Below are 25574 nucleotides of genomic sequence, written 5' to 3' on the forward strand. Positions count from 1 at the left end.
TTTTGCTGACTGTATAGAGCTTCTCCATCTTTGGCTGCAAAGAATGTAATCAATCTGATTATTGATCTTTGTAAAATGGGGATTAAAACAGTCATGCAACTCCAGGAATTCAGTAAGTTGAACATCAGACACTCAGCACTAAGTCTGGTACATGTCAAGTACTCAGCAGTTGTAGTTGCTGCTGATGGAACAACAATACTGTTATACGTTAGTACTATTAAGGGTTGTTTAGGGGGTTCTCACTGGTTTTCTTTGCCTCTACTTAGGGCAAGCAAGCTCGGCGACTGCAAAACAAACTGGGAAGCTGACAGAATTTATGTCCAACCTGGCATGGGATTTTGCAATCAAAGAGGGGTTCCAGATTTTTAAGGAAATGCCAGCCACCAAACCATTAATGAGGTCCCACCACACATGGTCTCTGCTGAGGACCCCAGGCATGAGGAGTTATGTCACCTCCACAGACTCTTCTCCAGCTCATGCCTCAAAGGGAGCTCTGATCTTCTCTCCAGAAGGCCTTCCCCACCAAGTCAGGGAGCTATATCAGCAGCTGAAGGAGTTTATGGAACGACATGTGTACCCCGCTGAGCCGGAGCTACAGCGTCACCAGGTCTCAGCTGAGAGGTGGACCCCCTCCCCACTGGTCGAAGATCTCAAGGTAAAGCAGCCTTTCATTAGTACAGCCCAACCTTAGCTCGTCCATATCTTAGCTTAACTCGTCCAACCTTAGCTGGCCATATCTATTCCTTCTCAGGCTGTGAAGAGATGGAAGAGTTGAGTTCAGTGGTCTCTGCTGCCACCACCACTAGAAAGAGCCAGCGTAGATCACTCAGTTTCACTTCATTGTTCTTTCTGTGTGACCACGTCCTGGCCTGATACTCACCGCAGGCAGAGGAATGCCAAGTCTGTGGCTTCTAACTCTGAGGCAGATGGACTCATTTTATACATGTCTGAATCATGTAAATTTGAGACAGTGATATAAATTGCATCAGTTAAATGACGCTGTCTTTAAAGAATCCGTAACATCAAACCTGAAGGGCCACATCAACTGTAAACTACGTTTATGCTCCTGACACACAGTGACATCAGTTTAGTGTATAATGGAAATACCTGCTGTACTTTTTCAGGATTGGTCTTGGCTTGTGTTAGTTCTTAAGTTATCTGAGGTCTTCAGGAGCACATATTCTGCCTGTGATGCAACCAGACCTACTTTAAAATGAATTGGCATTATCTCTACTTTCATAGTAACAAACCTGTTGCAAATTAACCAGAGTTCAAACATGGCAAGATTAGAAAGAATTCATGACATAGAAAGAGTTCTATTAAGTTCTCTGGCCTCTGAGATAGTGACTGTCAACAATTTGATTTATAGGCTTCCAGTTCCATTCTTCTAGTACATAGTAATATATATATATATATTATTCCTATAATATATAGAAATATATATATATATTCCCACATCCTATTGTAATGAAACTGTTTTATTCAATTATTTGAATCTCCCACTGGCTTATGTTATTTAATGATGTATCCCATGTCAGTGCCTGGAGATGGATCCCCGAGAGGACCACATTGGGGGTGCACCGTAATTTGGCTACCCTGCCCCCAGCTGAGAGACACTGTGGGGATCTCAGTGTAGGTCACTCCAGGTACCAAAGCAGCAGAGTGAGCAGCTAGCTGCTAATATGGACAGGGAGGCTGAAGAGCCAGCTGAAAGAGACAGTAGAAGCCAAGGGAATGCTGACTGCCAGGAGTGTGGTCACAGCTGTCACTAGGGCAATGGCCAGGAGGTCTCCACTGGATGCTTCCCCAGGACACTGAGATTGAGGTGGGAATTTTCAGCCAGTCATGTGTAGGTCCAATGCTCACATGTTGATGCCCCTGAAATTTTTACAGTGAGAGAGCACCCCAGAATAAGAAGCGGTTTGGATCCTGTGCAAGCAAGGTGCATCAAATGCTTGAATGCTTCTGTGTCCACTTACTGTTTCTACAGTGTCTTTTTTTTTAACTTGTGGCTGGCTGGGTCTTCATTGTGGTGCATGGGCTTTCTCTAGTTGTGTGCATTGACTTTTTTTTCCTCTCGTTGCATCTCTTACACAGGCTCAGTAGTTGTGGCCCATGGTCTCTAGAGCGCACAGACCCCAAAGTGCTCTGGCTTCTCTAGTTGCAGCCTTTGGGCTTTGTGGCCCCACAGCACACGGGATCTTAGTTCCCCCACCAGGGATCGAACCTGACACCCTCCCCCGACCTGCCCTCCCCCCGCCCCGTGAAAGCACTGTGTCCTAACTACTGGACTGCCAGGGAATTCCTGAATGAGACCATTTTAGGTCCTTTTCATCAGTAAGGTGCATACCATTCTGTACTCCCATTACCTTATGAAATGTCCTATACCCCACCTGCTGACCTGCACACTTAATCCTCACTCATTAAATGTACCCATCCAGTGCACAGAAGTGTTGGAAAGCAGACATTATTGCCATGAACACTTCTAGTTTCTAAGTGAATGTATAGGAAAAACCTAGAGAATGTTCTACTTGTGGTCATACCTGAATGGGAATCATAAGGACAACTAAGATTATTGGGGAGAGTGGTAAAAGAATGGCTCACAGCTTTTATCAAGTGTCATTACTACTCGTAAGTGAGAAGTATTTGGCATTTATACTACATCTCACAAATCCTATGAGCTAAGCGTTATGAACCTCAATTTAAAGATAAGAAATCAAATTTGTCCAGGGACACAACTAGAAATAGTATCACCTGGACTCAATGCAGATCTTCCGGGCTCAAATCTATGTGTTTTCCCCTCCCACAAGGAGATGATTCTATTCATTTCCTTATTCTTCCTCTTCTCAGAACTCCCTTGCTTCTTTTCCTAATTCTCCTTTCCTTTGCTGCTTCATTTGTTCCAGTTAATCTGTCCTTCCTCTCCTTGGTCACTGCAGTCTCAGCTAATTAGCTTAACACAGTCATGAGACAAGTGTATGTGCTGATTCTAGAAGTATATGTTCTAGAGCGCAGCCCCCATGTAATGGAAGAGCCAGCCAGGTGGTACCCTCCCAGTGGGAAGACTTTCCATCATCACTAATATTTATTGTAGCCCCAGCTTCTGAGTCCAACCCTCTGTGTTCTCTGTGTTACCTAATTAATCTTGCCAACAATCTAGTGAGATGCATGTTTTGGACATAGGTTGGCTCCCTAGTGTCTCTTCTCCTTTCTTTGGGTAGTAGCACCCTAGTCATTTGCGTGCCTCCCTCCCTGCCTTTGGACAGTCTGGCAGAGCTGTAGTCAAGGTGCCAGCTCAACCCACCCCACAACACCCGGGCAGGAACTGGGCACGTGGGGGCAGCTCCGTGGTCCCTACCTGGAACCGGAAGAGTTTTCGATAGATAAAACAGCTGGCACTCACTCACTGAACAGCAGGACTGCTGAGTGTTTGTCCTGCTGCCATTCTCTAAGCTGCCTGGATTCCCATCCATTTCTGAGCCTCCTTCTCTAACCTGAACTCCTGATAATCTTCCCATTCGGATCCTTTTTCCAGTCAGTCACCTCCATTCCTAGTCTCACTCAGTAGCTGTGACTGGTAGGGTGGTTGGTGACGTCCCTGTCAGGGATAAGGAAACTGTCATGGGGAGCTCCACTATCTTGCCCAAGGTCTCCCAACAAGTGTGGTGGGGCAGGGTCTGAATCAGGCAGTCTGACTCACGGCCTGGGTTCCTGATTCCCAGGCTGGACTCCCTGGTTTCCCTGTCGGGAGCTATGTTCAGAAACCTAGGGGTACTTCCCCAGGACCAAAGTTGTGCCTCATGAAGAAAGCTGGACAGGGGATTTCCTTAGGTACCTCATCACCCATCATCATCATATTATTCTCAAAGCAACTGAGACTGCCGCCACATCTCTGGGCTGGTTCCCTGCAGACTCGCTAAAGGACCTTCACACTCTTGTGTTCATGATGTGAGGTCTAGCTGTGTTGTGATGACAGTAGTGATGCTAGCAGTGATGGAAGTGGGCTAGAGGGGCATCTGGGATGTAGACATGGGGAAGTGAACTGATTGCACCATCCCTGTTTGGAATGGGCTGTCCCCAGACACCTCCCATTCTCCTCCCACAGATCTGTGGGGTTGTATCCCGCCTGATGATTAGGACTTATTATTTTTCATGGGCCAAAATAAAATGAAGGCCACCCTGTGTGAACCCCTGATTTCTTTTTGCCATGACAGGAGAAAGCCAAGGCTGAAGGACTTTGGAACCTTTTCCTACCCCTGGAGACTGATCCCAAGAAGAAATACGGAGCAGGGCTGACCAACATGGAGTACGCACATTTGTGTGAGGTCATGGGCACGTCTCTGTATGCTCCCGAGGTACTTTCTTTACCGTCTTCCTCAGCATGGGAGAAAATCCTTGTCCTCCAGAGAGTTCAGCCATCCTCCTAGGCTGATGGGGTTCCCTGCAGCAGCACTGGCCTCAGGAGCTCTGACACAAACTCAGACTTCTTATGAGTAAAGACACTGCAGGCAGGTGGCTGGAGCCAGAGCAGGAAAGGAGCCAGGGGTGGCGTCTTCTCAGGAAGTTAGGGCCTGGCTGAGCACAGCCTGGCTGGCTTCTGTGGAGCCTCAATCCAACAGCTCCAATCTACTTTCTCTCCCCAAGGAGCTCTGAGGTTGAGCTTCAGGGGCCTCTGAGCTACTGTATTCAGAATGTTGTGGGTCTTTGCATTTCCTTGGGGAGAGGAAGGACTTTCCTGACGGTGTCAGAGGACCTGTGACATGAAAGAGTTCATGTTTCTGAGATGTTTGAATTTTAAATATGGAAGTGGATGTCACTCTTATGCTTTTTCTTCATTCCAGATTTTTAACTGTTCTGCTCCAGACACGGGGAACATGGAGCTTCTGGTTCGATATGGCACCGAGGAGCAGAAGGCCCGCTGGTTGATTCCATTGCTGGAGGGAAAGGCTCGCTCCTGTTTCGCTATGACTGAGCCACAGGTGCCTACCTTGGGTCACCCACAGGCGCTCCTCATCAGGCCAGACCCTCACCCAGCCCCATCGGGCTCTGCCATCAGGGAACTCAGGACCCTTGCCAGCTCTAATCAGAATGTGCTCTCACTCAGGTCGCCTCCTCAGATGCCACCAACATTGAGTCTTCCATCCGAGAGGAAGATGGCTTCTATGTCATCAACGGTCACAAGTGGTGGATCACAGGTATTTGGCCTGAAATTCATTTTTCAATCACATTTATCTGGGTCTTCCCTGACAAGCACGTCTTCTCTGCCCTGCTGTTGTCTGAGAAACTGTGGGAGGGACTAGCTTCACTTCCAGTTAACACAAAGGAGATTCTGTCTCTGTTCCCAGAAGAGGCAGCAAACCCTGAGAGAACCAAAGGTTCTACATGGACTCCAGGTGACCCCACATGTGACAGTTCCAGGAATCTCTCCTCCACTCCCCACTCTCTTCATTCTGCTGTGGGTGTCTCCCTTTAGACAGGCCGGAGGTCACTTCCTCAATGGTGTCCCCCTCTTGTGAGGTCAGCTGTGCTAGAGCAGAAGGGCTGGTGATAATCCTGTCGTTCACTAGGCTTTAACTCTCCAGGGCCCTCGGTACATGCTGTGGGGACCTCCCCTCACTGAGTCTCCACCCTTCCCCAGAAGGTCTGTGGTATTATCCCCACTTCACAGAGAAGGAAACCAGGATGGAGAAGTGACTTGAGTCACTGCCCAAGGTACTAGCCCCCCTGTTGGCAAGTAGAGAACCACCCAGAGTTCAAGGCTGGCCTGAATCTGAAGCCTGTGCCCAAAGCCAGCATGTTTCTACCTCCCGTGGGAACAAAGCAGAACAGGCTGCTACTGATAAAGTAGCAGTTTTCAGACTCTTGTCTCCAAAGTATATTTTCAACCCAATGTGGTGCTTTACAAATCAACTGTTCTTAGGATGTTGGATTCCTTCCTCACTGGGACAGAAACCAGTTGCTCTTATTGCTGGTCAGAGGGCTGCATGTCCTCATCTGATCACGTGACATCTTAAAGGGCCCCATCTGCTCAATGACTTCAGCTTCTGTGGGCCAGGAGACTCAGTGTTTAAGGAGAGCTGATGGCCTTGGTGTCAGATGATGGGGGTCTGTCTCTCTCCTTTCCTGGCAGGCATCCTGGATCCTCGCTGCCAGCTCTGCGTGTTTATGGGAAAAACAGACCCACATGCCCCACGCCACCAGCAGCAGTCCATACTCTTGGTTCCCATGGATACCCCAGGGATAAAAATCATCCGGCCACTGACGGTGTATGGGCTGGAGGATGCACCAGGTTGGCTTTTTGGGAACAGCTTGCTTCTCTGTGTGGGTCTGGGTCTGGGTCTGGGGAAAAGGCTTTGGGCAACCCTTGCTCAGTGCAAAAGTAACACCTTTATGAGTCTAAGGAAATTTGGAAGGCCATGTGCTCCTGCATTTCAGTTCCATTCATGAGTATCAACCATGTTGGCAAGTTTCAGACAGGCATTCATCTGTTGTTGTTGTTGTTTTCTCTTTTAATCATAGAAGACAAGCAGGAGTCTAGGAGGTAAGAAGGCCACAGAGAATGGAGGCAGGAAGTGGCCTCCAGACCTTCTCTTCTAGACCTCAGTGTGGAAAGCCGATTTCCCGGCTTGGAGGTCCTCTCACAGGGGCTCTTTCTCTCTGTTGATGATGTCCACATTTTGACTTCAGAGTTCCCATAGGGTCAATACACTGTAGAGTCACAATACTGCTAGGGAGTTCCAGTTTAAGTTAGAGTTACCTTTTTTTTTTTTTTAATTTTTTTTTTTAAATTCTAGCAATCAGAATCCAACAACACATTAAAAAGATCATACACCATGACCAAGTGGGCTTTATCCCAGGGATGCAAGGATTCTTCAATATCCACAAATCAATCAAAGTAATACACCACATTAACAAATTGAAAAACAAAAACCATATGATTATCTCAATAGATGCAGAGAAAGCCTTTGACAAAATTCAACACCCATTGATGATAAAAACTCTCCAGAAAGCAGGAATAGAAGGAACATACCTCAACATAATAAAAGCTATATATGACAAACCCACAGCAAACAGTATCCTCAATGGTGAAAAATTGAAAGCATTTCCTCTAAAGTCAGGAACAAGACAAGGGTGCCCACTTTCACCATTACTATTCAACATAGTTTTGGAAGTTTTGGCCACAGCAATCAGAGCAGAAAAAGAAATAAAAGGAATCCAAATTGGAAAAGAAGAAGTAAAACTCTCACTATTTGCAGATGACATGATCCTCAACATAGAAAACCCTAAAGACTCCACCAGAAAATTACTAGAACTAATCAATGATTATAGTAAAGTTGCAGGATATAAAATCAACACACAGAAATCCCTTGCATTCCTATACACTAATAATGAGAAAACAGAAAGAGAAATTAAGGAAACAATTCCATTCACCATTGCAACGAAAAGAATAAAATACTTAGGAATATATCTACCTAAAGAAACTAAAGACCTATATATAGAAAACTATAAAACACTGGTGAAAGAAATCAAAGAGGACACTAATAGATGGAGAAATATACCATGTTCATGGATTGGAAGAATCAATATAGTGAAAATGAGTATACTACCCAAAGCAATTTATAGATTCAATGCAATCCCTATCAAGCTACCAACAGTATTCTTCACAGAGCTAGAACAAATAATTTCACAATTTGTATGGAAATACAAAAAACCTCGAATAGCCAAAGCCATCTTGAGAAAGAAAAATGGAACTGGAGGAATCAACCTACCTGACTTCAGGCTCTACTACAAAGCCACAGTTATCAAGACAGTATGGTACTGGCACAAAGACAGAAATATAGATCAATGGAACAAAATAGAAAGCCCAGAGATAAATCCACGCACATATGGACACCTTATCTTTGACAAAGGAGGCAAGAGTATACAGTGGATTAAAGACAATCTCTTTAACGAGTGGTGCTGGGAAATCTGGTCAACCACTTGTAAAAGAATGAAACTAGAACACTTTCTAACACCATATACAAAAATAAACTCAAAATGGATTAAAGATCTCAACGTAAGACCAGAAACTATAAAACTCCTAGAGGAGAACATAGGCAAAACACTCTCTGACATACATCACAGCAGGATCTTCTATGACCCACCTCCCAGAATATTGGAAATAAAAGCAAAAATAAACAAATGGGACCTAATTAAACTTAAAAGCTTCTGCACATCAAAGGAAACTATTAGCAAGGTGAAAAGACAGCCTTCAGAATGGGAGAAAATAATAGCAAATGAAGCAACCGACAAACAACTAATCTCAAAAATATACAAGCAACTCCTACAGCTCAACTCCAGAAAAATAAATGACCCAATCAAAAAATGGGCCAAAGATCTAAAGAAGACATACAGATGGCTAACAAACACATGAAAAGATGCTCAACATCACTCATTATCAGAGAAATGCAAATCAAAACCACTATGAGGTACCATTTCACACCAGTCAGAATGGCTGCGATCCAAAAGTCTACAAATAATAAATGCTGGAGAGGGTGTGGAGAAAAGGGAACCCTCTTACACTGTTGGTGGGAATGCAAACTAGTACAGCCACTATGGAGAACAGTGTGGAGATTCCTTAAAAAACTGGAAATAGAACTGCCTTATGATCCAGCAATCCCACTGCTGGGCATACACACTGAGGAAACCAGAAGGGAAAGAGACACATGTACCCCAATGTTCATCGCAGCACTGTTTATAATAGCCAGGACATGGAAGCAACCTAGATGTCCATCAGCAGATGAATGGATAAGAAAGCTGTGGTACATATACACAATGGAGTATTACTCAGCCATTAAAAAGAATACATTTGAATCAGTTCTAATGAGGTGGATGAAACTGGAGCCTATTATACAGAGTGAAGTAAGCCAGAAGGAAAAACATAAATACAGTATACTAACGCATATATATGGAATTTAGAAAGATGGTAACGATAACCCTGTATACGAGACAGCAAAAGAGACACTGATGTATAGATCAGTCTTATGGACTCTGTGCAAGAGGGAGAGGGTGGGAAGATTTGGGAGAATGGCATTGAAACATGTGAAATGTCATGTATGAAACGAGATGCCAGTCCAGGTTCAGTGCACGATGCTGGATGCTTGGGGCTGGTGCACTGGGACGGCCCAGGGGGATGGTATGGGGAGGGGGGAGGGAGGAGGGTAAATCTAGAAATAAAATTAAAAAAAAAAAAAAAGATTTATTTTTGGTTGTATCTGGTCTTCACAGTTGCCTTCAGGCTTTCTTTAGTTGCGGTGAGCAGAGGCTGCTCCTCATCATGGTGTGTGGGCTTCTCATTTTGGTGGCCTCTCCTATGGTAGAATATAGGCTCTAGGTGCACAGGCTTCAGTAGTTGCGATTTGGGCTCTAGAGTGCAGACTCAGTAGTTGTGGTGCATGGACGTAGTTGCCGCGAGGCATTTGGGGTCTTCCCAGATCAGGGGTTGAACCCATGTCCCCTGTTTTGGCAGGTGGATTCTTAACCACTAGACCACCAGGAAATCCCTAGAGTCATGTTTTAGAAAAGGAATGCCAAGCTATTAATTTGTTATTGTGTAAATTAGTGACTTATTTTCTATTTTTAATAGGCTCCATTTTGTTCTCCCTCACTGTTCAACCACGTTCCTGTTAGAAGGCTACAAAAGGGCAGAAATATTGCCAGCAGATGAGATAAACACATCCAAGGAAAATGTGTAGGCAGATCACTCGAAGTACCCTTTCTGTCTTTCAGGTGGCCACGGTGAAGTCCTGTTCGAGCAGGTCCGTGTGCCCAAAGAGAACATCATCCTGGGCCCCGGCCGGGGCTTTGAGATTGCCCAGGGCCGACTGGGTCCCGGCAGGATCCATCACTGCATGCGGCTGATTGGCTGCTCGGAGAGGGCGCTGGCGCTCATGAAGGCCCGAGTAAGTACTTCTCTTTGCGCCTGTCTCTGGACCAGAACGACCCATCTGTCTTCCTTTCAGACTTCTAATCCTAACTGTTTCCTGAGAGCAGACTTAGCAGGTGAAGCAAGGTGATGTTCTTTACAAGAAGCTGTGTCCTTGTGTTTGCTCTGCCTCTTTTACTTTGCTAAAGTTTCAAATCCAGAGCAGAATGGGCCTTGCCCTGTCAAGGTGACCAGAAGGAAAAGGCCAGGCTCTGTGACAGCAGAGGGCAAGGTTCCAAGTCCACAGGGTCATGGTCTATTGATGACCATTTCTTCTATCAGTTCATCTTTAAAAATCAGGTAATAGAGAGAACTCAGGGCTCTAGCTTCCAGCCCTGCACCATCCTCCTCCCCCAGCACATTTAAAACTTTATTCTTCTGTGACCCCTGGAAGGTTCCAAGTCCACACAAATGAAAGCTCTTGCTGGCAATGGTAATTCAAATCAGTGATACCAATTTTGCAAAGAAAACTGAAGGAACCTTTGAGCCCCCAAAATATCTCACAAGATACTGTCCAAAGAACAGAGATGGTCATGTGTGCATAGATCACTGAGCAAATCTGAGATTCACACCCTTTTACTGTCCAATTTCTTTGTTTTATGTTTTTGTTTTTAGTTTTTTTTTTTTTTAAGAGCATTTTCTTTAAAAATTTCAGAAAATGCTCTCTTTAAGGGCTCAGGTACAGTATCTAGTCTCATCCTGCAGAGCAGCTTGAGTGTACATGCCAGAAGTCTTCAGTTCAGTTCAGTCGCTCAGTCATGTCCGACTCTTTGCGACCCCATGAATCGCAGCACGCCAGGCCTCCTGTCCATCACCAACTCCCGGAGTTCACTCAAACTCATGTCCATCGAGTTGGTGATGCCATCCAGCCATCTCATCCTCTGTCGTCCCCTTCTCCTCCTGCCCCCAATCCCTCCCAGCATCAGAGTCTTTTCCAATGAGTCAACTCTTCACATGAGGTGGCCAAAGTACTGGAGTTTCAGTTTTAGCATCATTCCTTCCAAAGAAATCCCAGGACTGACCTCCTTCAGAATGGACTGGTTGGATCTCCTTGCAGTCCAAGGGACTCTCAAGAGTCTTCTCCAACACCACAGTTCAAAAGCAGTCTTAGAAGGTTCCAAGTATTGATGTGGCCATCCCACTCATAGGACCTGATCATAAAGAGTAATTAGATTTGATACTAGGAGGTTCACCACAACCATGATTATAATACTTTGAAACAACCTGTGAGGCTAACAAGTAGAGCTTGGTCAAATAACCCTGGTTATGGGCATGCAGTGAAATTCCAAAGCAACGCTGTAGAAATCTGTTTCTTAATATATGTAAAGAGATAACCCTTAATTAAAAAAAAGCAGGCTACAAAAGCATTATAAAGGATATGATTCTATTTTTTTGTTAAAAAAAATGCTTTTTTTTTTTTTTGGTCTGAAAATGTATACTTTTCTGCCATTAGTAATATAATTGGTGTCATTATCTGTTTTTAGTTAAAAAAAGGGGGGCAGAGAAAAGATCCCTTAAGTTCTTCTGATTGATTGTAGTTTTCAAAGACTATAGAATCCCCATTGCAATAACAGTTGCCCACAAGAGGGCTCTGGCACCCAGACTTTGCTCCCAAGAGTTCCTCAGGATGTGAAGCAGGCCCTCTGTCAGCAGAGGGCGCACTCCTGGCCTGTGTGAGGCGCCCACAGTCACTACCTGGTTACCAGAGTAGTCCTGGGCCACAGGCGACTCAGATCAAGCTCTGTCCTGCTTGGAGGCCAGGCCTGCCCAGATGGGGCAGAATGGCTGGAGTAAAGGGGTTCCTGGAGATAATTTGTTCAGCCACCACATTGTCTAGCTTCCCCCATGCCCCCGCCCTCTCCTGTGCTTCTTCCACCCTCTCCTCTGCAGGGCAGTCCATGCCTCCTGTCCTATCTCCTGTGTCCACAGGTGAAGTCCCGTGTGGCCTTTGGGAAGCCCCTTGTAGAGCAGGGCACGGTCCTGGCAGACATTGCCCTGTCCCGCGTGGAGATCGAGCAGGCCCGGCTGCTGGTGCTGAAAGCTGCCCATGTCATGGATGTGGTGGGAAATAAGGTAGGAGGCTGAGGGACCTCACAGAGGACAGGTCCAGAGGACACGGTGAGGGATGCCAGCCCAGAAATCTAGATGTTGACTCTTCCCTCCCCACTCAGCAAACCACAGAGAAAGCGCTTGGCTCCTTGACATAAATAACTTTGCCTCAATTCTTGTTGGAACTACCTGGGCAGCTTTTCAAAAACGGAAACGATACAATAAAGAGGACTGACCTTTCTGTTTTACTGACCCAGTGACCATCTGTCAGCAGGCCTGACAGGGCCATATGGCCCTGGCCTGAGCCACAGACCTGCCTGGTCTTCCAGGCATCAGGCAAACTGAGAATAAGCCAGGGAGTTAACCAGAGGAGAAGCTTTATTTTCAACATGACATTATTCCTTAAATGGCTCTTTCTGCGTGCCTCCTAACACCAGGCATGATGCCATGTCAATCCATCTCTCCATCCATCTCTCGGGAGAGATGTCTTCTCCATCTCTCTCCTGGGTCTCTAACCCTTAGCTCAGAGGCCTCGGTAGCAGGGGTGACCCAGGCTCAAGTTCCTAGTTTCTTGGTCATCTAGTGCCAGGTATGAGGGCTCTCAGAGGCTTTGATTGAAATCCCAAACTCAGGGAAGATGCTTGTACTTCAACTCCCCAGAGTCCTGGCTGGCCTCATGCCACCTTTCCTTTGGAAACAGAGCTGGTTGTGACCCCAAATGAGGCTCAGGCCAGTCCCCACTCTGCATTGTGTGTGCAGTGATGCTGCCTGTCACCTGGGAAGATACCCCTTGTCTTTCCTTGACAAGGCAGCTTCCCACACCACACAGCATCCTAAGTCACTTTCCATGTCACCCCCACTGCCTCTCCACCCATTGGTGCTGGGCAGGGTCCATGCACCAGGCAAGGCTTGTGGTCCAGCAGGACCTCAGATCTCTATTCTGAGCTGCTGTTTCTACTCCTCCCTGTGAAACTGATCAGTCTTCCACGCATTCCGCCCTGGGGTCTGCCCTCCTCACCACAACTCCTCTTCCTTGTAGGCTGCAGCTCTGGATATTGCCATGATTAAAATGGTGGCCCCATCCATGGCTTCCCGAGTGATTGATCGTGCTATTCAGGTGAGCACAGATGATGGATCACTGGTTCTTCTGAATTATTCACAAGATTCAAAATTCCTCTCCTTCAGCTGCCCAACCTCCTGTAAACTAACAGCCGCCCTTGGTTGCACACCCCCCATAATGACTGTCCTTTTCCTCCCCAGATACAACCCTATGAGGGGTCCTATTCCTGCTTCCATTTTGAATACATGGAAACAGAAGCACAGCAAAGTGATTTGTCCAAGGTCACTCAGCTTGCAAGGAGCTGAGCTCAGATTTTGGGGAACCTAGGTCCTTCTTACACAGGCCCAGCCTCCTAACCACACAGAGATGCCTCCTTCCCAAATCTCAATCCATAGGCCCTAGAGAAGGACTTCCCAACAGCAGAAGTCAACTAGCAAAGCAGACCTGGGGAGCCTGGTGTCCCTGGGACGGCTAGTGAGGCCCCACCTGGAGTCTTACAGAACACTGTTGTCACACAGGTGTCAGGGGACAGCTTTGCAATGTGGCTGTTCTGAGCTGTCCTCACATCTTAGGAGCAGGCACTTGTTCGTGGGGCTCTCCGGGATGAGGGCTCACCCAGGGCTTCCTCCCCTCCTGCTCTGTGTCTTCCAGGCCTTCGGAGCAGCAGGGCTGAGCAGCAACTACCCACTGGCTCAGTTCTTCGCTGGGGCCCGAGCCCTGCGCTTTGCTGATGGCCCTGATGAGGTGCACCAAGCAGCAGTGGCCAAGATGGAGCTGAAGCACCACAGTTAGACCCGCAGGAGCCAGATCGTCCCCACCAGCCTTGTTGTGCCCAAATGTGAAAGGCCTGGTGTGTGTGCTCCGTGCACCCCTCCCGGCAGCTCTGTCCTGGGACCCTTGTGAAGTTGGCCTTGGTGGGTCCCCACAGAACACACTTCTGTAAGAAGCCTGGAGTTGCCTGTTTCAGGCAAGGAGGAAGAGGAGTAACCAAGAGCTGAGTGGGTTTTGGCACAGAGCCTGAAGAGCTGGTCTTCAGGCCAGGAGCTGGATGGGCAGCCGGGCCCCTTCTCTCTGGCTGTGGTGTGCAAAGGCTGTGGGCATCTGCATGAGTATTAGGAGACCTGCTGGGCCTGTGGTTGCTCCCAGGGCCTGCTGCTCTGGCCCTCCCCACCCCTTCTCTCAGCTGATGGCTGCAGCCTACAAGCCTGGGGTAGGAGAACTCCTGGGAAAAAGGAATGAAACCCAAATCATGAAGCCACCGCCATCTGATTTTCTTTGAATATCCAAAACACAGAACACTGAAATGTTAATTTAGAAAGAAACTTTGGAGACATGAAAGAATAAGAATGTATACTAAAGAGACATCATGAATGCTCTATATCATATAAAAAGAATGGAGAATGAAGGCTATCACTTCAACCCCTGTTTCAGTAATTCAGTTGCCTCCGCATATTTGAGTTTACACAAGATCCTGCCCAGTGCATCAGCCTCCCTGTACGCATGGAGGGCAAAGACACAGTGACCCATAGTAGGTCCCAAACCAGCCACCTCAATGCTACTCATCTAAAGGTCAGCAAAAGACCATGGCATTCTGGTGTGTGAGGGCCATCCTCCATCGGCTCTGTAGTCAGAATATTTGTGGGGAGAGGAGGTGGTGGGAAATATGCCATTACAATCCAGAGAGCAGTACTTTTCCCACAGAGATAGGTGGACATACTTGCTCACTTGAGGTCTGAGTTCAAGGAATGGGTGCCCATGAGCCCAGGCAGTGGGTGGAGATAAGCCACTGGCTCTTAGGGCCTGGTCTGCTAATCTCATGATCTGGGATAATGTGGCCAACAGTTGCCCGTTTCAGGTCAGACCACATTGGCAGGGATCACCCTTCACTGTCTGCTGCCTTGCAGACCTGGCCCCCTCAAGGAACTGCTTTACCAGAGAGAACACCCACCTGATGCTACAACCGCATGCCTTCAGGGTATTGGGGAGTCATGGGGGCTTGTGAAAATGCTCCTCAGATGTCCTTGCCTCAGTGGTCTGGGGAGGCAGGCCCTCCTCTACTGCTTGTTGTTCACAAAGACAGTTAAATTCAACTCCTCCCCCACAATGAATTGCTATCACACCAGCCGCACTGTCAAACCTTTTGAAAACTGGCAGGGTTCTAGCAGCCTGAATTCTTGCTTTGAGTCTTAGTAAGGAGGGGTTTGAAAAAGGAAGTGCTCTGGCATGTGTATCACGTGACTCTCAGGTTTCTCTCATGGCCTCTGAAGTTAACCTTGCTTGTTAACTAGTGCAGCTGCAGGGATGAAAATAGAAGCTGTGGGGCGACCGCACGTCTCCCTCAGGTTCTGTGGGGAAAGGGGAAGCCCTGGGTGGGACAGTGAGCGTGCTTAAAGGATGTGACTCACAGAGATGCGGCCTCCAGCAGCCCCTTATCCAGGATCTCCCATCCTGTGAAATAATTCCACTCACCACTGTCAACTGTACCCTTCCTCTTGGTTGGGCACTAGTCTAGGCCTTGGGGAATGTGCAGGAAAACAAACTGGCACAGTTGCTGACACCAGGGGTCCCTTGGCCCCCTGACCCCTGGTGCCCTGAAGGCGTGTGGTTGTAACCGCCCCAGGTGGGTGTTCTTTCAGGTAGGGGACGGTGGCGAGTATCTGAGATGGTGGTGGGTGATGTGGGTGCTCTAATAGGCACTGCTAGGGGGTGGGAGCTGAGGGCTGAAGAAGGGAAAACTCATTCCAGAAGAGGCATTTGAGCAAGACCTGCATGATAAGAATGGGCAAGGGTGCTTCAGAAGAAGGAACAGCAGATGCAGAGGCCCTGCATGGCAGTCCAGTGTGTCTGGGTGTGGGATACCAGAAGGTAGAAGGTGCTGGGCCATGTGAGACCTCAGGGCCTTTAGTGGGGAGTTTGGTGTTGATTCTAAATGTGACAAAACAGTAAGTTTAGGTCTTAGCGTGACACTTTGAGTTTTTAAAAGCTGCTTCTGCTCTCCAAAGTTCACCAGGATAAAGAAGGAATAAAGGAAGATTAGAGCTGGTTCAAAGTTCCCTAATGCTGCAAAGGGCTGCAAAAAAAAAAAAAAAGTTAAAATTAAAAAAAAAAAGGAAAGGTGGAGGATGAGGGGCAGGGGTCTTAACGAGTTATGAACAAAAAATCTGAAGAATAAAGGAAATTTAACCTGGTCTTCATCTCTCTTTTTTCCCCTACCTTCAGCAAACAGCTGGCATTTCTGGTTGGCCAAATGTGCTAACTAATGTGGTGCTGTGACAGCATTGTGCTTCTCTGGAGTAGGAGTCCGTGTGTGGTTGTACATGCATGCTTGGGCATGAACAAGCTTGGCGGGTGATGAGGGTACCTGACCAGCTTTATTTGTGGCACACTTAATCTCTTGCCACCATCTCTATGTGGCTGGGTCTGCCTTCTTATTAGCCTGTCTTGGGTATGGGAACAAAATGTCATCATAACATACTGATTTTTTTTCACATCGACTTTCTGTCTCAAAGCAATTGGACACACAATTCCTCTGCTCATCTCTTGGCATCAGAGGCTAGATTCCCATTGGACTGAGCCCTCCCCAGTGGCCCCATGACAGTTGCAGGGCTCAGAGTTCCATCTAGAATGCCAGCTGTGATGGGGCGTCTAGCCCTCTCTTCCCATTCTCCCCCACCTCATGCTCCCTGCAGTTACGTGTGGTCCTGGCATCCACAGCTGCCTGTGTTCCTCCCAGCCTTGATTTCATATACTATCAGATAATTCCAGAATAATCCTAGAAAGGCTGTAAGAAAGAGACTGGATTCCAGAGAACTCCTCTGGTTGGGGCCCCTTTAGGAGAATGTCACTGGAAGTGATGTTGAAAGAATAGGCTCCTGCATTCTCTGGCAGCATCCCCATTCCAGAGTCCCCAGTGTTCATCTAAGAGGGGGCTCCTGTAACAACCCAGAGCTTCTGAGTTCCCCAGGGATGCCTTGGGGAGGCCAGGGCTATGCTGCTGCTGGCCTCTCTGTAGTCCCAGGGAAACTGGGGGGCAAGCCCAGAGCTGAAGTTGTGGTTGAGCATCTCTGGGATCTCTGGATCAGTATTTATACTGCCCTCCATGGTGCCACGAGGCTACAGCCCTCTCCCCACCATTGAACTTGCCAACGCATGTAAGCATCACAGCAGAAAAACGGGAGAGTACCAGGCTCCAGCAACCAGTGGTCCAAACCTGTGACCATCTATTGGACAAATACTCTGGGAACAGAGTTCTTTTAATCAAGATGGCTGAATAGAGAAATGATTTCAGGGAATTTTTATCAGTATTAGATAGATAACCTAGTGGTAAAGAGCTGTCACAGAAAAACATAGACACTAAAGTGTTAAGGACAAATATTAGTTATACTCTACTGCAGTAAGAATGAGGGCCCAGCATGAACTGACCTCAGCTTCCATTTGTACAGGGGGCATCTTAGGGAGAGAATGAAAGCAGGGAGGGGCAATGGTGGGGATTACACAGGGAAATTCCTGCTAAATCAACAGAAAGTGGGAAGATGGAGGGCACCAGTCCACATGAAATTTATCTGGGTTTGCTAACTGGCACTTAAAGAATCTAGGCTCCTAGCCTCCCACAGAGACAGGAAGGCAGGGTCCTATCTTGAAGCACTGGATGGAATAAACTGGCAATAACTTCTGGCAGCCTTGAGTTTCCTCAGGCAGGCACATTCGCCAGGCTCCAGCCATCCTAGGGATGTGGCCTTGAGCTGCTAGAAACTATTAGTGTCTGTTCAGGTCTTCGGATGTGGTTGAGGGGGAGGGGGGAACCACATCATTCATACTGAGAGTCTGTAGTTTTTGTAGGCTGAGCATGAGGCCCAGTCAGCAAGAGTGCTTAGAGAAGCCTAGCAAGAGGCTAGTCAGGGAGAGGCTCTTTGTCAGTTAAGCTTCTGGATTCAAATGACCCTGGGTTTCAACCCTGCCTCTGTGACAGATGAGCTGGGTGATGATAGAGAAGATATTTTCATCTTATAGAGTTGGTTTTCCCATTTGGAAAATGGGAGAGAACAGCATTCCTTCCTAGGACTGTTTGAAGGTAAAATGAGCTGACTCATGAAGATTAAATATGAAGCCTGTAGTACATACCAGTGTGTCATGTGGCTGGATTCTGGAGGGGGCTAAAGAGGAGGCTATGCTCAACTTGAGATACAGGCCTGTGGGGGTCCCACAAGACTAAGTACAGCTGGACTAGCCATGGCTGTAGCTCTCCCACAGGCTAATGTGCAGAGGAGTAAACCTGGGGATCTGGTTTAGTGCCAAGTGTGACTCAGCAGACCTGTCTTCCTAATGTGCTAACAGTTACTGCTGTTTGTTTGGGGACCCCATCTGGAGAAGCAGAGTGAGGAGAATGGCTAGACTCCCCTCACTTCATCACATGGATACAGTAATAGCTACTAGGTATGGGCTAATGCTTGTGGTAAAAAAAACCTGCCTCCCAATGCAGGAGACGCAAGAGACGGGAGTTCAATCCCTGGGTTGGGAAAATACCCTGGAGGAGGGCATGGCAACCCATTCCAGTATTCTTGCCTGGGAAATCCCATGGGCAGAGGAGTCTGGTGGGCTACAGTCCATAGAGTCATAAAGTCGGACACAACTGACATGACTTAGCACAGCACTTTTAGTACCTACCAGGTAGAAGGCAATGGCACCCCACTCCAGTACTCTTGCCTGGAAAATCCCATGGATGGAGGAGCCTGGTAGGCTGCAGTCCATGTGGTCGAGAAGAGTCGGGCACGACTGAGCGACTTCACTTTCACTTTCATGCATTGGAGAAGGAAATGGCAACCCACTCCAGTGTTCCTGCCTGGAGAATCCCAGGGACGGGGAGCCTGGTGGGCTGCCGTCTATGGGGTCGCACAGAGTCGGACACGACTGAAGCGACTTAGCAGCAGTAGCAGGTGCCAAGAACTGCACATGTTAAGAACTGGCAAATAATTTTTTATGCCCATTTTAGAGGTGAGGAGACTGAGGTTCAAAGAGGTTTAATGACTTGCCTGAGTCTGAGTGAACTTCAGGAGTTGGTGATGGACAGGGAGGCCTGGCTTACTGCGATTCATGGGGTCGCAAAGAGTCGGACACAACTGAGCGACTGAATTGAACTGAACTGAAGATCACACAGCTAGTCAGTGAATTCAAACTTAAATCACAAGACTGCAGAGCTCTTTCCACTCAGAGGCATGGATTTTTACCATCTCTGAGAGGCTTCCTGAGAGGTGCTGGCTGCCTCACCTGGGGGAGGAGGAAGAAGAAAAAGCAGTCCCAGGCAGCCAACGAGAGCATGTACTGCCATGAATAAAATATGTGAGTCTGTTTCCAAAGCTGGGGAATCTTGGGGGTACCTCCTTACTAGGGGGCAGCCCCTGTGGGAACATCTGCATTAGGGCTGAAGGTAGGGCATGGAGTGCTGATGGCCTGTCATCAGAGTGTGTGTGCATGTGTGCACACTAAAATAAAGAGGGCAGCCTATGCACAGGCTGGACCACTTTTTTTCCTTTTGCTCCTGAGAGAGAATGTCTTCTTGTTTAACTATTGCTCGAATTACTCCCCTTCCCCCATACACAGTTTGCAAAACAGAAAACTCCCTCCATTTGATAGTGTCAGTATCCCAGCATTGGGACTAAACAACCAAACATCTAAAATCTCACCATTCAATGACCCTGAAGGACATCTCAGTTACCACTGATTTTAGAGAACGGGTGGAACCTGAAAACACTGTTGGGCCCTAACAATAAAATGCTTTGGAATATTTCAAAGCTAAGACTTTGTGTAACTTCTTAGAGGAAGTGAATGACTGTTTCTTACCCAATTCGGAGCTTCTCCCAATGATCTCGGCATGGTGGGAGGATAATGTTTATTTATGTCAAAGTGTTCACGTCTCTTCCTTCTGTAGCATCCTCAGAAGATGTTACATTTTGCTTGCTTAGATCCTCTCCCTGCTTCATTCCTCTTCCCTCTAAGGATACTTTGCTTTTGTCAGTGTCATTCCTGGCAGTGAGTCCACACAGACAAGGGGCAATGGAGAATAACAGAGAAAGTTGTACCTAGAGAAAAAGATTAAAAAAAAAAAATTAGACCAAAGACTTACAGAAGAGCAAGAAAACATATTGAAAGTAAAGTGGAAGAAGGAGTCAACACATATTGTCAGGGAGAAATCTAGGTTGAAAGTTAAATTGTACTTAATGTCTTGGACAGACTGAGCCACATGGAGTCACAGCTATATTAGGGTTTCAGCACATGCAGTTAATCTTGAGCTGCAGTATACGGTTGACCTTGAACTGAAAATTGGTGAAAGCAGCTAAGAGAAGCTAGGTGTGATTACTGAAGACTTCCCTAGAAGATGGGGTTTGGGTTGAATCTTGGTAGGAAAGATTTCCTTAAGCAGAGATAGTTGGATGGGCCTGGGGAAGAAGGGCCCCTAAAACTAGGGGGCCATGGTGAGAAAACTGCTAGTGGGGTATGGTAAGCACCACAGACGAACAAACCAGAATAAAAGAACCTATGACCCAACGTGTGTGCTAAACTGATACACACAACTGTGCACACCAGTGGGAACCCAGCATGACCTTGTATAGGCTATAATATGATTTGAATGAGTGACAGTAAGGTCCTGTCTAAGATCACACAGCTGGTTGGTGCCTGGCTCCCATTTTCAGTTTCTTTCCGTTTTAATACGATTTTTCTTCTTTTAGACAAAAAGCCACAGAGTGGATGACTTTCAGATATGCTAAAAACTCATCCCCTGGAATGAGGAAAGTCTGATGCTACTAACAATGTTTATTATTCATGGAAGGGAATGCCTGTTTATATGGATCTGTGAAAAACTGCCCTTAGGGGTCATGTCTAATTTTATTTGAACTAACTTTAAAATTAGAGCACAATACTAGTTTTATTATCATCTTTTAATCACGTCACAAACAGTAATCCTTCAGCATCAAAGACCAGCAAATCTGGCAGCACAGGCTTTTAATTGAAAAAAAAGGACAAATGTTAATCTGCTTTTGTTTCTGGAGGAGCGTCATTATTCAATGTCAGATCCCTACTGCTAGTTGAATAAAAAATATTTCAGAAGAAGTCAGAATAGATTTTTAAATTTTTATTTTTAAATGTCCTGTGAGGACTCATAAAATAAAACAGGCCCCAGATGTTGCCAGTATACTGTATTCACAATCAGAGCTTTTGATTAACTTGGTCTCCCCCCTCCTTTTTTTTTTTTTTTTTAATTTGCTTTCTATACTTTTAATTGAGGATACAGAGATGAAAAAGACTGTTCTTGTGGGAAAACTGTCTTCCAAACTCAACCTCTGAAAAGAGCACAGTCTTTCTTCTCTCCCAGTTACTGCATTGTGTAACCTGAGGCAAAACTACTCAACTCTTTGTGCCTTAGTTTCCTCACTTGTAAATGAAGATAGAGTGGTAGCTACCTCAAAAGCCTGTTGTGCAGGTGAAATAAACTAATCTATATAAAGTACTGAGAAGAGCATCTAGTGCACAGTTAAGTACTGTATGTGCTAACTGTTCTGCTGATTTGTTGTCTCCATCACTATCATAGCTCTAATAATCTCAAAGATCAACTGGATTGAAGATCTGATGTTGAAGTCATTGGCAGAGAAAGCCCAAAAGATTAAATGTAAAAGAAGGCAGGTTGGTCTTAAAGAGCCAAGAAAATTTGGCACAGAGATTGATGGAGAGAATGACAACCCTAATGAGGCCAAGTTGCAGAGGATCTGCACAAAAATCCTTTATTTTATAACGTCATTATTGATTGATAGGAAATAGATTTGAATCAAATCCTTTTTGGAACTTATCATTAAGTAGGCACTCCCAAAAGTATATGTGAGAGTAGACTTTAAATTCAGGTTTATTTTATTTTGGAAGAGAAGCTCATGCTTTGTTAGTTTGGATTGAATGCAACAAACTAAATCTGAAGAAAAAGAAGATAATGAATACTTTTAAAGCACTTACCACATCCAACCACTGCTCTAAGAAACATATGTTATTTCATTTTATCTTAACAATGGTATGGGATATGTCCTGTTAACCTGTTTTATAGGTGAAGAAAGTGAAGCTAAATGAGATTAACTCACATGGTTGAGGTCACTTAATTAGTAAATGATAGACCTAGTATTCAAAAACAGGTCTAATCCAAAAGCCAATGAAAATGCCACTCTACAACCACACCCAAGGGAAAAGACTCCTCCTCATAACTACCTTGGGTAGGTTTACCAGCAACAACCAGGTCTCCGGTGAGCACTTCTTCCTGAATGCTTTCAGACTGCTTTTGTAATTTATCCCCAGCTCTGACTTCTGGCTCCTCCAACTGCCTACTCAAAAAGTCCAGGTGGATAGCTGATGTGCATCTCAAACTCAACACGTACAAAAGCGGAACTCTTGGTTCTAGGACCTCCACCCAAACATGTTTCTCCGGCCTCTTCCCTTTAGGAAATGGCAACTCCATTCTTAGGAGTTTTAGCCCTGCACAAAGGAATTATCCCAGACTTCTCCTTTTCCCCCTTCTACCCACATCAAGTCCATTTACAAATCCTCTATAACATATTCCTTAAATGTCACAGAAAACAAAATAAATTCTATAAAACCCCCCATATTACAGAGTGAGTTCAGTTTTCAGCAAGAAATTTTTATATTTAAATATTAAGAATTTTAGTTTTAAATCTTTCAGTAAAATCAACAAAAGATGATCAGGTCAATTTTACCTTCATACCTATTACCAGTAGTTACAAAACTTTATCAATAGTCACAGAAATATTTATAAATGAAATATAAAGCCTTTCCCACCTCTCAGATTTATCTTATCACTTATGTCCAATTTTCAAAAACTATTCAAACAGAATTCAAGCGTAATGATATTCCATTATGGGAGAAAATCCATGGCAAGATTTTTTTTTCTTAAAAATATCTCCTAAATGTTCAAACACAGAAATGTAGAAGAGCAGGGTTTAGATTTGGGGGACAGCAGCTAAGTGATAAGGTTATCTCCCATGGGACATTCCACCAGTAAATTTGGGCATTTGTTGATGAAAATACTTCTCACATCTTGCCTCACTAAGATTATATGTCATCTGATGGTTGCCATGAAAATAGCAGTAACACTAACAAGGATTAGCTCAGGGTTTTACCACAGAATACAGAATTATTTTCTGTGAAGTCACTTGGGAATCAATGCAGATACAATGTTGGCATAAAAAGCTGATGAAACTTAAGTAGGGGAGTCCAAACTCTTTCTCCAAATCAGAGCCAATCCATTCCTTACCCTGATAATACCTACAGCTTCATCATTTAAGCTCTGAGCCTCCTCAAACCTCATATCCTCCACAGATCCTTTCCTAATAAATTCTAGCTCTCAGTTCTTGCTTATGTCTCTCAATTCATGTTTTTAAAATAGCCTTCATATTATAATTTAATAATCTAATGATAGTGTCTTGCATGGTTCTCCAGAAGTAAACTGAATAGTCTCTGAGTGTGTACCTTGTGCCAGTATTAAGTGCTATCATGTGAATTATTTCCTTAAGTCCTCATAATGATACCTTTTAAGCAGGTATTATTAATCCACTATTTAGATGAGGAAACTGAACTTTGGAGAGGTTAAGTGATTTTCCCAGTACAAGTTATTTCCTCAAAACAATCACTTGTGCTTGATTGTAGGCTATTCAAGGTAAGGGTGGCTCACCTCTTGCCACTTCTCTAGGATTCAGAAAGGGCTTGGCTCACAATAGACAAAAATGACTTAAAGAAAATCAACAGTGAAAAAAATAAAAAGAACTATACCTTATGTAAGCAAGTGAGAGGAAGACTGTTGGGTTTGTTTGTTTCTGTTGAAGAAATAAAATATACTGAAAAAGATAACAATGTCTACTTACTATTTTGAAAAAGTTAATTTAAAAAATCTTATGTAAAGTTGTAACTATGAACATACCATTTGGTCATAATTAGTTGTGAGATATGTTGCAAATCATTTGTTATTACTAATAAAGTAATGAAGTAAATATTTCATTTCTTCAAAAAATTTAAGTAGTAACAAAATTAAAAATATTTACTCACTATATTTTCTTGACTAGAAGAGAAAAGGTATTAGAGCTAGACCTCTGGGCAAAGTAAACATATGTCTTGAAGGAAAAAAGGTTAAGAACCAAAAAATATTGGGAAAGGGATCACCTATGACTAGACTCCTTTCCTAACTAGATGAACATAAGTAACTCACGTAAGCAATCTGGCCTTCAAACACATGGGACAAACTAACTCTACCCACCACCAGACCATCCTTCAGGGGGAATTAGATGTTACTTTGTGTTCTGAGTTGGCATCTGCTCTATTCTCTTGTTTCTCCAAGGATGGTGAAGGAGCAAAAGGAGCTTACTGCTTCTGGAAACTGCCTAGTGTGTTGGCTTTGTGAAAATGAAATCAATAAGCTTTGAAGTTGACACAGCTGCCTCCTTCTCAGAAAAATGGAAGGTCAAGGGATGAGTCTCTTAAAAGATTAAGCTTAAAAAGACAGAAATCTATCATGTAAACCTGGCTGCAAAAAAATGTCTTTATGATTTTAAACAAAGAAAGTTGTGAATATCCACTTCTCAGGAAGAGTTAAGAGATTAAAGGCATATCTCACTTTCTCAGCATTAAAATATAATAAAAACCCATTTCCTACTTCTCCAATGTGTTGGAAAATCGATTAGGTAATGTCTGCGAAGGCTTTCAGGTATAACATGTTATCTCACTGCTAAGCGTTATTCTATTTAAACTTGTTTCTGCTTCCTTTCTGGAAACTCCCATGTCTATCTGGGATGCAGTGATGGAGATTATTAATTACCTGCAGTCTTATAAGCCTGAAAATTCTGAGGAGCAGGAAAGTTTAAAAAGATAGAAATGAAAATTTGGGCACATTCAGACAGAGGCTCATTTAAATGTCAAAATAATTATTCCAAATCAAAAAGAATCAAAATAACCTGTCACCTCACAGCTCCTAAGGGGAAAAGAAGGTGCTTTGTAAAGTCAAAATGATCATAATCATTAATACACTTAACATACTAAGGAAGAGCAAAAATACAAAAAGGCAACAATTTCAAATAATGTGGTGTGTATATGTGTACTCAGTCATGTCCAACTCTATGACCCCATAGACTGTAATGGCATGGGAATGTAATGGCCAGAAAGGAACCAGAGATCAAATTGCCAACATCCATTGGATCATCAAAAAAGCATGAGAGTTCCAGAAAACATCTGCTTTATTGACTACACCAAAGCCTTTGATTGTGTGGATCACAACAAACTGTGGAAAATTCTTCAAGAGATGGGAATACCAGACCACCTGACCTGCCTCTTGAGAAATCTGTAGGCAGGTCAAGAAGCCACAGTTAGAACTGAACATGGAAAAACAGACTGGTTCGAAGTCAGGAAAGGAGTACGTCAAGGCTGAATATTGTCACCCTGCTTATTTAACTTATATGCAGAGTA

The 25574-nt window shown here is 45.0% G+C and overlaps 1 protein-coding gene across 7 annotated transcripts in view; it reads left to right on the top strand.

The window, feature by feature from the left end:
- Window positions 1–16261, top strand: part of LOC133228833 (acyl-CoA dehydrogenase family member 10) — a 51833-nt gene extending 35572 nt beyond the window's left edge. For 6 of the 7 annotated variants that reach the window (XM_061384803.1, XM_061384805.1, XM_061384806.1 and 3 more), the window contains 9 exons: window positions 267–655; window positions 4215–4355; window positions 4842–4979; window positions 5105–5195; window positions 6131–6289; window positions 9769–9941; window positions 11894–12037; window positions 13053–13130; window positions 13725–16261. In XM_061384803.1, the coding sequence (XP_061240787.1) occupies window positions 267–655; window positions 4215–4355; window positions 4842–4979; window positions 5105–5195; window positions 6131–6289; window positions 9769–9941; window positions 11894–12037; window positions 13053–13130; window positions 13725–13865 (1454 nt within the window). In that variant the 3' untranslated portion in view covers window positions 13866–16261. The remainder of the gene's footprint in view (window positions 1–266; window positions 656–4214; window positions 4356–4841; window positions 4980–5104; window positions 5196–6130; window positions 6290–9768; window positions 9942–11893; window positions 12038–13052; window positions 13131–13724) is intronic. The other variant, XM_061384808.1, reaches the window with a different exon arrangement.
- Window positions 16262–25574: the final 9313 nt, after the last annotated feature.

The sequence above is a fragment of the Bos javanicus genome, chromosome 17 (genome assembly GCF_032452875.1).
Source record: "Bos javanicus breed banteng chromosome 17, ARS-OSU_banteng_1.0, whole genome shotgun sequence".
In the NCBI taxonomy this organism is placed as follows: Eukaryota; Metazoa; Chordata; class Mammalia; order Artiodactyla; family Bovidae; genus Bos; species Bos javanicus.